At 40.9% G+C, this 14,503-nt stretch overlaps 4 protein-coding genes across 4 annotated transcripts; 3 read left to right on the top strand and 1 right to left on the bottom strand.

Moving 5' to 3' along the window:
* Positions 1-5,654: 5,654 nt before the first annotated feature.
* SS1G_02149 (hypothetical protein) lies at positions 5,655-6,876 on the top strand (the record flags this gene model as incomplete). Its single annotated transcript, XM_001595885.1, has 3 exons — positions 5,655-5,923; positions 5,979-6,407; positions 6,513-6,876. 3 exons carry the CDS (start codon positions 5,655-5,657, stop codon positions 6,874-6,876), a joined length of 1,062 nt encoding a protein of 353 aa, XP_001595935.1.
* An 858-nt stretch (positions 6,877-7,734) lies between these two features.
* Positions 7,735-8,113, top strand: SS1G_02148 (predicted protein; the record flags this gene model as incomplete). The annotated part of the gene is made up of 3 exons (XM_001595884.1): positions 7,735-7,797; positions 7,837-7,859; positions 8,014-8,113. The coding sequence occupies 3 exons, from the start codon at positions 7,735-7,737 to the stop codon at positions 8,111-8,113; spliced, it is 186 nt and encodes a 61-aa protein (XP_001595934.1).
* Positions 8,114-10,107: 1,994 nt separating this feature from the next.
* SS1G_02147 (hypothetical protein) lies at positions 10,108-13,206 on the top strand (the record flags this gene model as incomplete). The annotated part of the gene is made up of 1 exon (XM_001595883.1): positions 10,108-13,206. One exon carries the CDS (start codon positions 10,108-10,110, stop codon positions 13,204-13,206), a length of 3,099 nt encoding a protein of 1,032 aa, XP_001595933.1.
* Positions 13,207-13,608: 402 nt separating this feature from the next.
* SS1G_02146 (predicted protein) lies at positions 13,609-14,490 on the bottom strand (the record flags this gene model as incomplete). Its single annotated transcript, XM_001595882.1, has 1 exon — positions 13,609-14,490. The coding sequence occupies one exon, from the start codon at positions 14,488-14,490 to the stop codon at positions 13,609-13,611; it is 882 nt and encodes a 293-aa protein (XP_001595932.1).
* Positions 14,491-14,503: the final 13 nt, after the last annotated feature.

Genomic DNA, 14,503 nt, shown 5'->3' with positions numbered 1-14,503 from the left:
TTGTATTAATATAGATTTAGTAGGATATGCAGCCACGTCAAGTCATAACGATTTTGTTACTAAAATTCATCGTTCATAAATTTCAGTCAAACTTTAGTATCTAGTATTCTACAAATTGCAAATAATTAGAATTGTTGCCCGAACTATCCGATAACTTGTGAGGCTGTAGATCATGACGCCATACCATACAATGCTTACCGACGAATAGAAATAAACAGTAGCATCGCTGCATAGTAAACATAAAGACTTACACGTTTTTTTGTCCTACGAAGATGTGTACGTACCTTACGCCAAGATCTGATGGAAGATGTTTCTTATTCTGAAGAATATACGAGGAGTCTTGGTTTTAGTGAAATCACCTGGTGTCACTAGAGTAGAGTATAGTAGATGCAATACGATAGATGATCATGCTGTCAATGACACCAGAGCATGATATGCATGGTTAGACGACATCAAGTTTTGCTTCGGGAAAAAAAAATGACTTGGGTATGTCTGACATCTGTCTTTCGAATTGTACGGTATTGTAGTTTTAGAAATCTTTCACATATAATTCTTTCAATCATGGCAGCGTGCTAAGGAATTATATGGGCAAAGCATGTGTGCTATTTCACCTAAAAGCTCAAGTCACAAAGTAATCCGACTTTTTCAGCATGAAATAAACAACTGCAAGAAAATGTTGTACCATAAAATTGGAAGGGCGACACTTGGCTCAAGAGATATTTTTTTCCTTTTATAATTATTATAGACTCATACTTAAGTCTAGTAGAGTCACCGAATCGCTACATGAAATTGCAAGAGTATGCTTGTGTCAAAGAGAGCATGCGAAAGGAACAAAAAGGAGGAAAGAGTAAGGGGACAGAACCTTGATTTTTCATGGGCTTGTTCTCTTCGGTGTGTTAGTAAATTAGGAATTTATAGAAATGGTTTGATATCATCCGTATTTGACATTCAATATCAATGCCATACGTATATACATTAGACTTCTAATTTTACTCCTTATTCCTAGTCCTAACCTGATGTAAGATTTCCTTGCCTCGTGTTATTGCTTCTATGATTGTTCTTGAAGTCATTGCTACTTTTTCAGTACTTCCGCTTCATGTTTCCTGTGATTAAAACTCAGATATTTTAACTTCTGTTCTGATAGGATTTGGTTATCTCTACTTTTGGCCCTGCCTCGCCATAATCGGCCTCAAGTCTCCTCCAACAAACTCAGTTCTATAGTAGACGGTTGGCGGGAGCCCGAAAGCTCCACCGGCTTGCTTTCTTCTTGGGAATCGGACTTTAACCAAAGAATACCTCCAATGATGCCTTCCACACAATAATTATTGGCGTACTATCGCGCTTATTCAACCTTTAGTAGCCAGATGCATAAGCGTAGAAGCAGAAATATCTCCCGGCAAAACCCGCAAATAACGTCCTACTAGTTGGTCATTCTTCAAGGTCGTTGGTGCAAGACCGTAAACTTGACAGCTTATACATTCGACCTTTGGTTACCGTCCTCGGGAATTTAAATAACAGCTCCGATAATTCGGATAGTGCTGGCTGCAGTGGTATTTTCCAATCGAGTCAAAGCACTATGTTTACACTATTCCTGGATTTTAAATCTGAAGGCAGCAAACATGGCTATATTTAAATCGATATTTAGAGATCTTTTGACTCAAAAACTAGCTTACTCGCTGAGCAGTTCGAAAGTACTCACCTGGGCCCCAATTATAGTTGTCGCTTCTGGGAAGGCCCCTTTCAACCTCCTGGTTTTAAATACCACCTATCGCGACATATTTTACGATGCTCACTTTGGATGAAATCGCAAATCCTCTTTACGATAACACTAATTTATACTTTGCTAGTGTTTCGATGTCCACATCCATTCGCGAACTGTGGTTATGGAAACTTAGCTCGGCATAGCTTAATAGGATCGCCGAACCGATTAGCGTGGCAAATAGTAAAGGCTTGAAAGCTAGATATTTAGATAGTCCATCCTGGCCTGCAACTGTTGAGATTATGTTTGGGGGATTCTTGTAGAGAAGAAAGTCGGAGTGTTGAATGTAGATGCCTTTTCTCCTGTTTTGTACTTCCCGTTAATGACTAGATTTGGTCAAAATAGACTTGTATGGTGAATTATAATATCATCTCAGGGCAAATTTCTAGCCATCACAAAAGACAGAAGCTTTTCGGTCATACTCATATATTTCATCCATGGCTATATTTCATGCTATTAATTGTACTAGATGGAGTTGATGGGTGGCAATGTTTTGAGATGTTTACTTTATCCGATGGAAAGAGGGAAACAAGTTAAAGGACCAAGCCTTTGATCAAGTTGTCCAGCCATGGATAAAGCAATGTCAATGGTGTCGAATTAGGCTGGAAAATTTAGTTTCAGGTACAAATTCTTCAGATCGAATTTTCATGTCCGTCATTAGCACGTACAGTGGAGATGCAGATACCCACTTTGGAAGGATAGATGGAAGTTTTGGTAAGAAGAACGCAGCACAGAACGTGTAGATGATTATACAGTTTATAAAAATCTTATTAAATGGATAAATAGTTATTTATCTCTAATCTGCTGATTTTGATTTTGATACCCTTGAGATATATCTTTGGATGAAAGACAATACTGACATAAAGTTCAATTACAACTTTTATACCCAAAAATAGAAAAGAATGTACTAAAAACGATTCGAAGAGTATATTTCTATCTATATTTGACTTTAGCATCCTGGCCCTAGCATCCTAGAATGCCTAGAAGCTATGAACCAATAATGGATCAAATTATTGTGAAACGAATTTATACACCCCACATTTTGCCATGTTCTGAACCCCGTCCATCGCCTTTGCATAGTGGAACAATATATTTTTGACTGTAAGATGGCATTCTTCTACTCTAAATATCCTTCAACTTTTATTGACCACTACACTTATACGAGGTCCATATTACATCATACATCTATCGCTTGCTTAGTAGCTTACAGAGTGTAAAGTGTAAGTACAATGAAAATATTTAGATGCCAAAATCCCGACTAGAGACTCTAATTGAAAGCTATTTTTGTGCTTTCCAAAATCCCAAGAAATCAATTTTCAAATTTCGACTGTGTGTTCCATAACGAGAGAGGTCTCAAATGAACCATTGTCTTTTAAGTTCTGAGAGACCTCAGCTCTACGGAGTAATTGCCTCAACTGGGGTACCTTGGTAAACCTCCGGAAGACTCGCACATATAAGGTTACCATCATGGTTGGCAAAACCCATGTTGCAGGTCAACGATTTTCCCTAGGGTGCAGCGATTTGAATGGGTTCTGGCCACGATTTTCGACTTCTCTTCATATACCGGTATCATGCCTGGAAATCATCGAGTTTGCAAACTTCTTTGGTTGGATTGAATTAAGCTATGTTTGAGGTCCGGTATCTTACTTGTTGGTACCGATCTGAGAGGAAAATAAATAGAAAAAGAGAACGAGTACTTGGGAATTTGGGTCTGAATGAAAGGTATTCAAATGTTGCAACAACCACTTAATGAACTGTGTCAAATATTGACAATTTACTCCGTACTCCACGTGATGTCCACTTATTAAGAGGACATTAAAGTTTGATGCGCCTTGAAAAGTTAGGCATGTGGGTAGCATGTATGGAGCCCACTTTGCGAGCCGTCCTGTAGCGTTACTTTAGCAGCTAGACAGCTTCGGCTGCCTTGACTTCTCCTGGCTAGTTCAAATTCTAGTGCTCACTGGTTCAATTAAAGCTAAGTAAGGGGCCCCAAGTAAGAAGTTAGAGCAATGAATAACGAAAATACAGAATACTCATTTCGATTGGCCGACCCATACCCATATATTTACAACCAAATTTCACGATTGCCGTGGCGGCCGAAGAATAGAGATTAAGGTTACCATATTCTTCGAGGATGTTATTTTTATTTAATGATTTCATGATTTCATTCTATTGTTGAGGGGCTCGTTTATTAAGTCACATGGCCCCTAGCTTCAGTTTAGTTAATTAGCTCGGAAGGTAGCTTATTTACCCTGCTTATTGTCTCAATCAATACATATACTTTCCCTCCTGCGTCTATTTACTCTCCTCTACCAGCCAATGGACTGGAAATCTGTATCCAAGCAAGGACTTAAATGATTAGGTAAGAGCATACTGGTTGTCGCTTCCCCAAGTACATGAAGTACTGCTTCAGGATGTGGTTTCATGCCGCGTAATGTGAATCGATGTTCGCATGATTCTACGAGTAGCATTATGCCTCTATTCTACAGAGCTTATAAATAGATTGACCTGCTTTCTTGGATCTTTACAGAACCTTCAGGGCTTCTCCTGAACCAATGTCACATCATTACTACATTGATTTTGCGAGGATGCCGAGTAAATTAGAGCTGAGGAATATCCCATCAAAATTTGGGTATCACGAGAAACCGAATTCTAAATCTCATCATAATTTTTCAACCCGCATCCCAACGAACTTGAAATTTTCTGGGCCCCCAAACGACGTATTGAGATCTAATGTTTGATTGGAGAGGCCTAAGCGTTAGTGCGGTTTTGAGCGAAAGCTCTTGTATTACGATCAATTCTATTCTGTCTAAGTCCCGTCTCTTGGCAGGTTATGAAATCTATTCCAAAACCATAGACTAGCATGCGGCCATAGTTTTCTTGTTTATGCAAACAGGCAAGTTATCCTTAAATTTTAGGAGAGACAAACATCTATTTTACAATTTGCATTAGCACGAACATGGAATTGAAACATGCGAATCGCAATATATTGCTATAGAGCCACTCGAAAGGTCTTTCAGCCTTCTTTGGCACCAGCCGACCGTCCGATACCATTCTTTTCGTTACTGGATTTCTAGCATTCCTTGTCATACATATATATCCAATTCCATGGCATTGGGCAGTGCCGGGCCCTTTCCTTAGTGAGCATTTCAGCGATCGTAGATCCCCGGGGGATTTTTACGGGGGTTTTTACGAACATGCCAATCTATATCCTAGCAATTCATTGTCTTATGCCTTCCAAACATTCGTCCGTCTAAAAGGCAGGGCAGCTTCGGAAGATAAATTCTTACCATCCTGACCTCCTAACCATATAGAACGTTAGACGTTTGAAGCAAAGTTACAAGCCCATATGCATAAAAAGAGATCTCGCCTATCCATTTCAAAAATTCTTGTCGAAGTAGCCGATGAGAAACTTGGCAATCAACGGATGCCTGATCACCCAAAAATCTGTAATATATGGAGCTATCACGACTTTTTACTCCCCCCCAGGATCTGTATACTTCAGGATGAACTTTAATCGGGGCTCAGAGCGTCGCTGTATCGTGACCCCTGTTTCAAGAGATCATCACACCATAGCATGGTACACCCTGAAACAAAACACACTACCACCGTACTATGTAATTACTGACTGTAATGAAGTTTTGGCCGAGCCTTTTCCTGGCATTGGAATGGATCTAACGAAAGTTTTGCCTTTAATTCGGAACGACATAGTCTGGAGCGTTATGTTACAAGCGGTATCCGTATCCTCGGGTTTTTGTTATATGACCATCTTTCTCCCGTTTTGTTTCCTATTTTGCTCATTTGTTCAGGTGTTTATTCAATTTTATTATTGTAATAAGCCCCCTCTAGCGATGAACCAACTTCGGTGACGGCACTCCCAACACTCAATACTACCATGCTCACATTACTCTCACCAAACTATGTGTCGAAACCTACCTCTCGCGCGGACTTAGCTATCGCATCGATTGCATTTGGATGGACTCTCGGGTTTGGATGGTTAACAGCATGGACGGCATACAAGCAAACGAGACGAGTTCGACAGCGCTATGGTATCACTCGAGTTCACACCCCATACGTGGTAATGATATGGTCTGAACTTGTTGTGTGTTTGACCTTTTCCGTCGTATGCTGGCTTCATTTGTTTGATGATGTTGTGCCTCCCAGGTATGTTTCGCAATTCGAGGTTCCTGCGTCCGTTTCTCTTACTAATATGACATAGCTTCGCATTCTACTTCTGTATCCTGACACTTTGGGCACTTCAAGTTCAATTTTTGCTTCAAATCATAGTAAATCGAATCAGTATCCTCTTAACTTCAAAACAGAGAGCCGTTCATCTCAAAATCGTCGTCGCAGTCATCATCACCCTCATCAATATTTCGGTTTATTGCATCTGGATACCTGCCCGACTCCAAATATCAAATACATACATCCATCTTAACGAGATCTGGGATCGCTGCGAGAAAAGTATTTATCTGGTGGTAGATGCATTGTTGAACTTCTACTTCATGAAAACTGTGTACAGCAAGCTCGTAGGAAACGGCTTGAAGAAGTATAAAACATTGATTAAATTCAATGCGGTGCTGGTGGTTTTTTCCTTGGCTATGGATGTGTTGATCATCGGAATGATGAGCTTGGATAATTCTTTTGTGTATGTCCCCCCATTTCACCCATTTTGAACCCAAACCTCCAGTCCCACATGCCACTCAGGGTTATCGCCCCTCCTTCTCCACTTCAAAGCTAACATCACAACCAGATATATGCAATTCCACCCTCTCGCCTATCTCGTTAAACTCAACATTGAAATGTCCATGGCCGAATTGATCGCTAAAGTTTCCGCCCTCCCCTCCAACTGGTTACCGCCCAAAAAACGCACCGCATTAAAAATCGGTATTCAAACGGATATTTCGATTAAACATGACGATATAGATGATTTACAAACATTAGAGTTGGAAGACACGATCAATAGTCCCGCACCGACGATTAGCAAGGAATTCGATCACGGGAGGCCGGTGGTATTTGCGGGGGAAGATTATGACGATGAGAGAGGAACGAGCTCGAGTGCGATTGTGGATCCGAGGACCAAAGCGGGGAAAGGGGCAACTTGGTCGAATAGCTGACCCAGTGGATGAGATTAAAGAAAAAAGAGCAACGAACAGACAAATCAATGATTATGAAATTTTTAGTAAGACAATAAAAACAAGGATATTAATACACTAGGGAATAATTGCTTATCTGATTTTAATGACGATTCTCGGTATAAGTATAAGCGTTAGCTATTGACCGTTAACTTCTCGCACATCACTCGGCCTAGTAGCCCGCACTGATATCTCCCTATCTTATCCGAGATTAGCTGCTGCGCGTTTGTCTAAAAGCCATGTTCCACCACCCGATGTAACATAAGCTGAATATTCTCCGGAGGCGCTACAGTGTAGTTCGTTATCTGGCTAATATATCTGAGAGTATTGATGAGACGGGTGGTTTGTTAGTGGATTTTTGAGTTAGTGGAAGTTTCCTTATGCCGGTAGTTTGAGATTTGAGATGGGAGATTTGGAACATTTTGCAAGGGGCCGTATTGTACGACAGGAATATGGCGGTGTCGCTTAATCGTCACACAACATTACTGTGGGAATTTCTCCTTAAATCCTTCATAACCTTTGTATTCGCTCAGCTAAACTTGAAGGTACTTCTAAAACTCAAAAAATTCCTAGTCCTTCATCGCTCGCATATGTGCGTCATCCATTACGCCAACATTCCGATCAAAATAGCTTGAGATCGTTGCACAAGTCTCACCATTCATTCATAGTCAATGTGTACTAGTACTTTTGATTTTCATTCGCTTCGTCGCCCTTTTAGTTAGGATCATTCTGTAACGGAATTGTTTTGATGGTGTATTACTGTTGATGATGGTTTGAGAGAGAGGATAATGACGTATATTGGTTTTATTTATTGGGTTGGCGTCTTGAACCTCGGTCAGCATGACGAGCATGATGTTTGTGGATGTTATGAAAAGTGAACTAGTGGAAGACACGAAGGGAGGAGTGCGTGCAAAACATTTTTGATAAAATGTTGATACATAGAGTAGGAGCAGGAGTAAGAACCGGTAAGTAACTGGTTGATCTACGAATCGCCGGGAGTTAATGTGAATTTGGTGCAGAGATATACATTGTATGGTGGGGTTGTAGCATTGGAAAGGGATGGTCATTATTTTTAATGAAAGCCTAGCTCTTTGATTGTTCCAATACAACTTCGACTAGGCTAGCTCAATTCTGTGATGGTACTGAAGATTTTGGTGTTATGCATGCCGAAAACCGCTCTTTACTACGGTTTCTGGGTGGAAAAGAAAGTTTTGATTAAGCAGAAATTCCACTAGGTTCGTACTTAAAGAAAGTCAATGGGGTAGAGGGCTTCTTGGTAAAAAGTGGATTTGGGAATGATAGAACAATTGGCAAGTACTCAGCCTGGAGCCAAAAGTGATAGTAATGACAATTCATATTATAAATTTTATTTTAAAAAGAAATCTAAGTGTTAAAAGGAATGACCTCACACAGGGAATAGTGGGAAGCTGATAGGGCAGAACTGAGGTAATATTGGTCTAGTAGGTTAATCTCTCTTCTAAGTTCTACGGAAGTGCGAAGCTCTCTGTAAGAGAGCTTCTCAATCTAGTCCTAACAGGACTAGTGCCCTGTGCACGTGCTACGCAGGAACCATTCACTTTAACACTAAGTTCTATTTATTCAATTTTAGAATTTGATTTTATAATATTATTATTGTAAATTCTACTTTTCATGAAATTCTTTTTTTAAGATTTCAGGTTTATCTTTTGGTTATAAATTCTGTTTTTAAATATTGTGACGGAAATCCCTGCTTTCCTCCCACCCTTATTATATAAGAAACCTCAGGTACATTAACCATGTCCACACATGATACGATTACTCGAGATTAGTATACGATTTAGGTGGTCTGAGGATCAGATCCGGACAAGTACTAGGTATCAATGGTTATCGGTAAAGTAAGATCATTGAAGGAATAAATATGACTTCTTTTTGCCTAGCCATTACGGCTAGGCTATTCATTTGTGTATATATAGAGTAGCTATCCCCATCTACAGGTGCTCTTCACCTGTAGATTCTAAGTTAAATACAATTGCTGGTCTATAAACACCCTTTTGGTCACAAATATAAATATGTTTTTTATTATAAATTTTTAAATTTTTTAAATTTTTTATAGAAAAAAGTATAAACAAAAAACCGTGAAGATTCTGGTTTTTCAAAGTTAGAGTTGAGATAATATAAAGAAATTAATGAATAAAATAAAACTATAAAGATTGTTAAAGTGAATGGTTCCTGCGTAGCACGTGCACAGGGCACTAGTCCTATTAGGACTAGATTGAGAAGCTCTCTGTAGGAGAGCTTCGCACTTCCGTAGAACTTAGAGAATGTGTGATTCATTTACAAGACCAATATAGCCTCAGTTCTGCCTTATCAGCTTCCCACTATTCCTTGTGTAAGGTTATTTGTGACGGAAACCCCTGCTTTCCTCCCACCCTTATTATATAAGAAACCTCAGGTACATTAACCATGTCCACACATGATACGATTACTCGGGATTAGTATACGATTTAGGTGACCTGAGGATCAGATCCGGACAAGTACTAGGTATCAATGGTTATCGGTAAAGTGAGATTATTGGAGGGATAAATATGACTTCTTTTTGCCTAGCCATTGCGGCCAGGCCATTCATTTGTGTGTATATAGAGTAGCTATCCCCATCTACAGGTGTTCTTCACCTGTAGATTCTAAGTTAAATACAATTGCTGGTCTATAAACACCCTTTTGGTCACATCATTCCTTTTAACAAAATCTTATATTAATTGAAAATTACAATTTTTAATCTTCAAGATCTTGATTAATAAAATTGTGAAAAATCTAAAAAATTTCAGAATTTATTATTATATAAATAACAAATCTAATTTAAAATTTCAAAAAATTATATTTATAAATAAGAAAGTTATAAAGGTCGATTTTTGTTATTTTTGGTGGGGAAAAGTGGCCCAAAATGGGGGTACTGTTACGTGACGGTTGTTATCCCACTAGTGGCTCACGTGCACTAGCCCTGTATATAAAGACCTTCTTACTTAGAATCTTCTTAGTTCTTTAGTTTTAGATTCTAAGTGATTGAATTGACTCCGTTTACGACTTTTCCGTCACATTATCTAAAACTCATTTATTCCTACAGCCGGCGACGGCCTCTTGAACAATATCCACATTCTTAATACCTCTGTTGGATAAAATCATCGTTTCCGACTTATAGAGAAGACCTATTCCAGTGGCATTCGATACCGCTGAAGAATGGTAAATACAAGACAGTCGCCTAAGAAGACTGAAAACCCTTTTACGCAAAATCTTTCTACTACCTCTCGTGACCCTTTAACTAGGACCCCACGATTTCTTCGTTCTACTATTCAAGTTGACGCCGAGGAACCTACTTCTTCTACCACTGATTCTGAGAGGAGCTCACCAACTACGCGATTATCGAAACCTTTCGAGTACAGCAATATGCCTCCAAAAAGAACTCCGGTTTCGAAGATCCAAAAGACCGCTGCGTCGCCATCTTCTCAACTATCGGATCTACACGAACATCCGCAATACCAGCTGATGAGAGATGAATTGGAAGCACGCCTCCGTGCGGAGATTATACAAGAATTTGAGGCAGTCAAGGAAAGAGAAGCCCGAAATCGGCCATTACTACAGCAAGGTGCATCCCCAAATCATACGATTCCAAGTATTGAAAGAGAATCTACCAATCCGGAGAGTTCTGCCCCGCCTTTGAGTAGGAACGTTTCTTTCGCATCTGCACCACCTGTTGCAGACAATCGTTTTAGTACCCCTGTTTCGTCGATCGCTTCTACAAGACCCGACAAGATCCCACTTTTATCTGCAAAGCTAAATACAGGAGTGGAGCCAGATATCTCACCGGAGTTATGGCGAAAGAATATTGAAGTTCGCTTCCAGCAATACAACTATGCATTCAATTCCGAACTGATCCGAATGGCATATGTTATGGACAACGTGGAAGGAACCGCCCGTACTTTCTTGGAGCCTTATTGGCTTCGAGATCTAGCTGCAACTGCAGAAGAGTTAATTGACCTGGTCGTCAATTTCCTTTCCGACCCCTCAAAAGCCGAAAAAGCGAATGATAAGTATCAAGAGCTGGCAATGACTAAGCATGAAGAATTTCGGACGTTTTACCATCAGTTCCGATCTCTGGCTAGCCAAGCTCAGATTCATGATGAGAAAACTCTTCGTATTGATTTACGGAGGAAAGTCCCCCTCCGCCTTCGCTCTTTCGCCGCTAATGATTACCGGAAGACAACCTCTCTGCAAGATTATGTCGATTCCCTAACTCATTTCGATCAAGAGTTTCGTTCCCAAGAAGTTACAACTGGTAAAAGTTTTGGTGCTTACCGCGATCCCCCGGCAGTTCGCTATTCTAAATCCCAAGGAAAAAAGAATAATCAAGAAGAGCATCCAATTAAGCAATCTAGTAGCAATCGCAACACCGACCGTCTACAACCTGATACTCCACCTTCTCAACTCTTTATACCTTCTCGCAGTGGTCATCCAAAAGGTAATAATCCCGATAATCACCGCATCCGTCAAGATAGCGAGAAACCGAATGTAAAGTTCAAACGAAGAGATACTCCTCGTATTAATGAGTTAAACCCTATCGATCACACCGACAAGAAAGCCAATCGTCTTCAACAGCTCATAAAGGATAATCAGTTTGACCCTCGTATCCTAACAGACGAACTACGCCTTGATACTACTTCCGAAAAGCTAGTGGATGCTATCGATCTTGCACCTATAGCTCCCGACCTTAGTATTGTAGCACGAGTTCTTCAGGCAAATCGCAATTCAAAATCATTACAACCTCTTCGTATTCAAGCAAGCAAAGGTGACCCTCACTTCACCCTCGATGAAGGATTACTGCTCTACCAGGACCGATTAATCGTCCCTGACACCGACAACCTGCGTACTCTTCTTATTCGCGAAGTGCATGATCAAGTGTTTACAGCGCACCCAAGTGTGAACAAAACGATCGTTATGTTAAGCCGTCGTTACTATTGGCGAGGCATAAGCGCTTATGTAAAGCAATACATTCGCAACTGTCATATGTGTCGACGTTCTAAGGTTCCAAGAGATAAGATCCCCGGACTCCTTCATCCACTCCCTGCCCCCACTCGTCCCTGGGAATATGTTACGATGGACTATTGTAGCTTCAATAAGGATAAGTATGGATATGATAATATATTAGTCATTATTGATCGTTTCAGCAAACAAGCTATTACTATACCCTGCAGGAACACAATCACCACTAAGGAAATAGCTCAGCTTTATATATATCACATTTATCGCTACTTTGGTCCTCCCCTTACTATGCTCTCAGATCGAGGCTCCGTCTTCATTTCAGCGTTTTGGAAAGAGTTCAACACTATTCTAGGAACACAGATCAAGCTCAGTTCAACTGATCATCCTCAAACCGATGGCCAAACAGAGATCTATAATCAGTATTTGACACAACGGCTACGCCCTTTTGTCAATTACTACCAAACTAATTGGTCAGATTTGCTACCTATGATGGATTATGCTCAACTTACTCTTCCATATGATTCCCTTGGAGGCCTTACCCCCTTCGAAGTTGTTCATGGATTTCCCCCTAGAGATCTATGGGATTGGCGAATACAGTCTACCGAACCTAAAGACAAGATTAATATCGAAGAAGCTCGCTCATTAGCTCGAAGTCTTCACAATGCTCAAGCATTAGCTCGTCGACAAATCATTCTATCCCAGGAACGAATGACTAATCAAGCTAATAAGCATCGTCGAGAAGTCGATTTCGATGTTGGTAACAAGGTTTGGTTGGATACCCGGTATTACACAACCCAGCGTCCCTCTAGAAAGCTAGACAACCCAGTTTCAGGACCCTTCAAGATTCTCGAAAAGAAAGGTCATTCCTATCGGCTGGAGCTACCTAGCTCAATGAAGATTCATGATACCTTCCCGCCCGAAAAGCTCCGCAAAGCAGCTGACGACCCGCTTCCTGGCCAGCACACTGATCCTAGCCCCCCGATCAATATTAGTGGTGAAGAAGAGTGGGAAGTTGACGATATACTTGCGTCTAGAAGCTGGCACAAACAAGTAAGGTATCGAGTATCCTGGCTCAATCATGATCCGGATCCTACATTCTACCCTGCCTCAAACTTTATGTATGCACCTCATAAGCTGCGTGAATTTCACTTAGCACACCCAACTCAGTTTGGCCCCCCAGCACTACTTATGGAGTGGATTAAGATGTATGAGGAAGAAAGGGATGATTATGATGAGCTAGCCGACAATAAAGCGATGGATGAAAGCTCGAGGGCGAGCTTTTTCAGAAGGGGGGGGTGATGTTACGTGACGGTTGTTATCCCACTAGTGGCTCACGTGCACTAGCCCTGTATATAAAGACCTTCTTACTTAGAATCTTCTTAGTTCTTTAGTTTTAGATTCTAAGTGATTGAATTGACTCCGTTTACGACTTTTCCGTCACAGGTACTAGACTTAATACTTTCCAGGGCCTTTTTTATTCTTCTTCTATATGTAGGTTTTCAGTTGATCAGTTCATTAACTACTTAGTCTCAGTAACTTCAATGCTTCCTCCCATTCTATCTTTCCTTCCAATTCATAAGCTCATCATCTTTACTCTCATTTCTCAACCTATTAATGCCCATTCAGACCCACTTGAACGAATTTCCATCTTCCAAATCATTTCCACCTCCATATTCCTCCTCCAACAACAACCTCCTCTTCCTAGCCTCCACCTTCCTCTTCCAACAACAACCTCTTCTTCCTAACCTCCCACTCCCTCTTCTTCTCTAACCTCGCCCCCAACCCCCTACAATCCCCCTCATGCCTCCCCATAACCCAACAAAACTCCCCCCCATCCGTCTGCGCCGCAATCATAATCCTCGTCCCCCTCGGCATCGCCCCCACAATAACATCCGGACGAAAATACAAACATTTCCGCGGAATCTCCGCTATCGCTTCTTCATCCTTCACTGCATTTTTCTTCCGATCAATACACACGTGGATTTCCACTACCGCTTTCTTACTACTCTGTATCCATGCCCTTGCTATCCGTAACTGTTTCTGCACATGATACCAATCATGCGTAGCGTGGAACGGAAATAATTTTACTCGTCGCGCGGAGGCGTCGCCTCCCGGGGCGGATTTTAAGCCCCGTGATATAGAGGCTGTGCGGATCGGATGGGTGATTTCTTCCTTGGGGATTTTTTGTAAATAGTATTGATTTGAACCGGGGATGTCTTCGCGTGGTGCGAGAAATGTTCCATCTTTCAGGTGGTTTTCTAGTATATTTTTTAAAGTGGTGTCGTGGATGATGGGATGGGGTTTTATGGTTGCGATGGTGGGTTTTTTAGTGTTAGGGGTGGGTAGGGGTTGGTATTCTATGGAGGAGGGGTCGATTAGTTGGACGGGGCATGATTCGGGGTCAGTGAGGGGGAAGTTTTTATATTCGGCTAGTTTTTGAAGGCCGACTTTGCTGGGTGTGGAGGCGTAGGTGAAAAGTTTGATGGTTCGTTTCTGTTGTTGGTAAGTTGATGGGTGATGGATGGTTTGGAATTTAGGTATTCTTATAAACCTAGTTGATGGTGTTGATCGGATGGTAAACATTGAGTTTGTGTAG

Source organism: Sclerotinia sclerotiorum, genomic scaffold (genome assembly GCF_000146945.2).
Source record: "Sclerotinia sclerotiorum 1980 UF-70 scaffold_3 genomic scaffold, whole genome shotgun sequence".
NCBI classification, from domain to species: domain Eukaryota; kingdom Fungi; phylum Ascomycota; class Leotiomycetes; order Helotiales; family Sclerotiniaceae; genus Sclerotinia; species Sclerotinia sclerotiorum.
The sequence above is the reverse complement of the archived record's forward strand: the minus strand, read 5'-3'. Positions and strand labels throughout refer to the sequence as shown.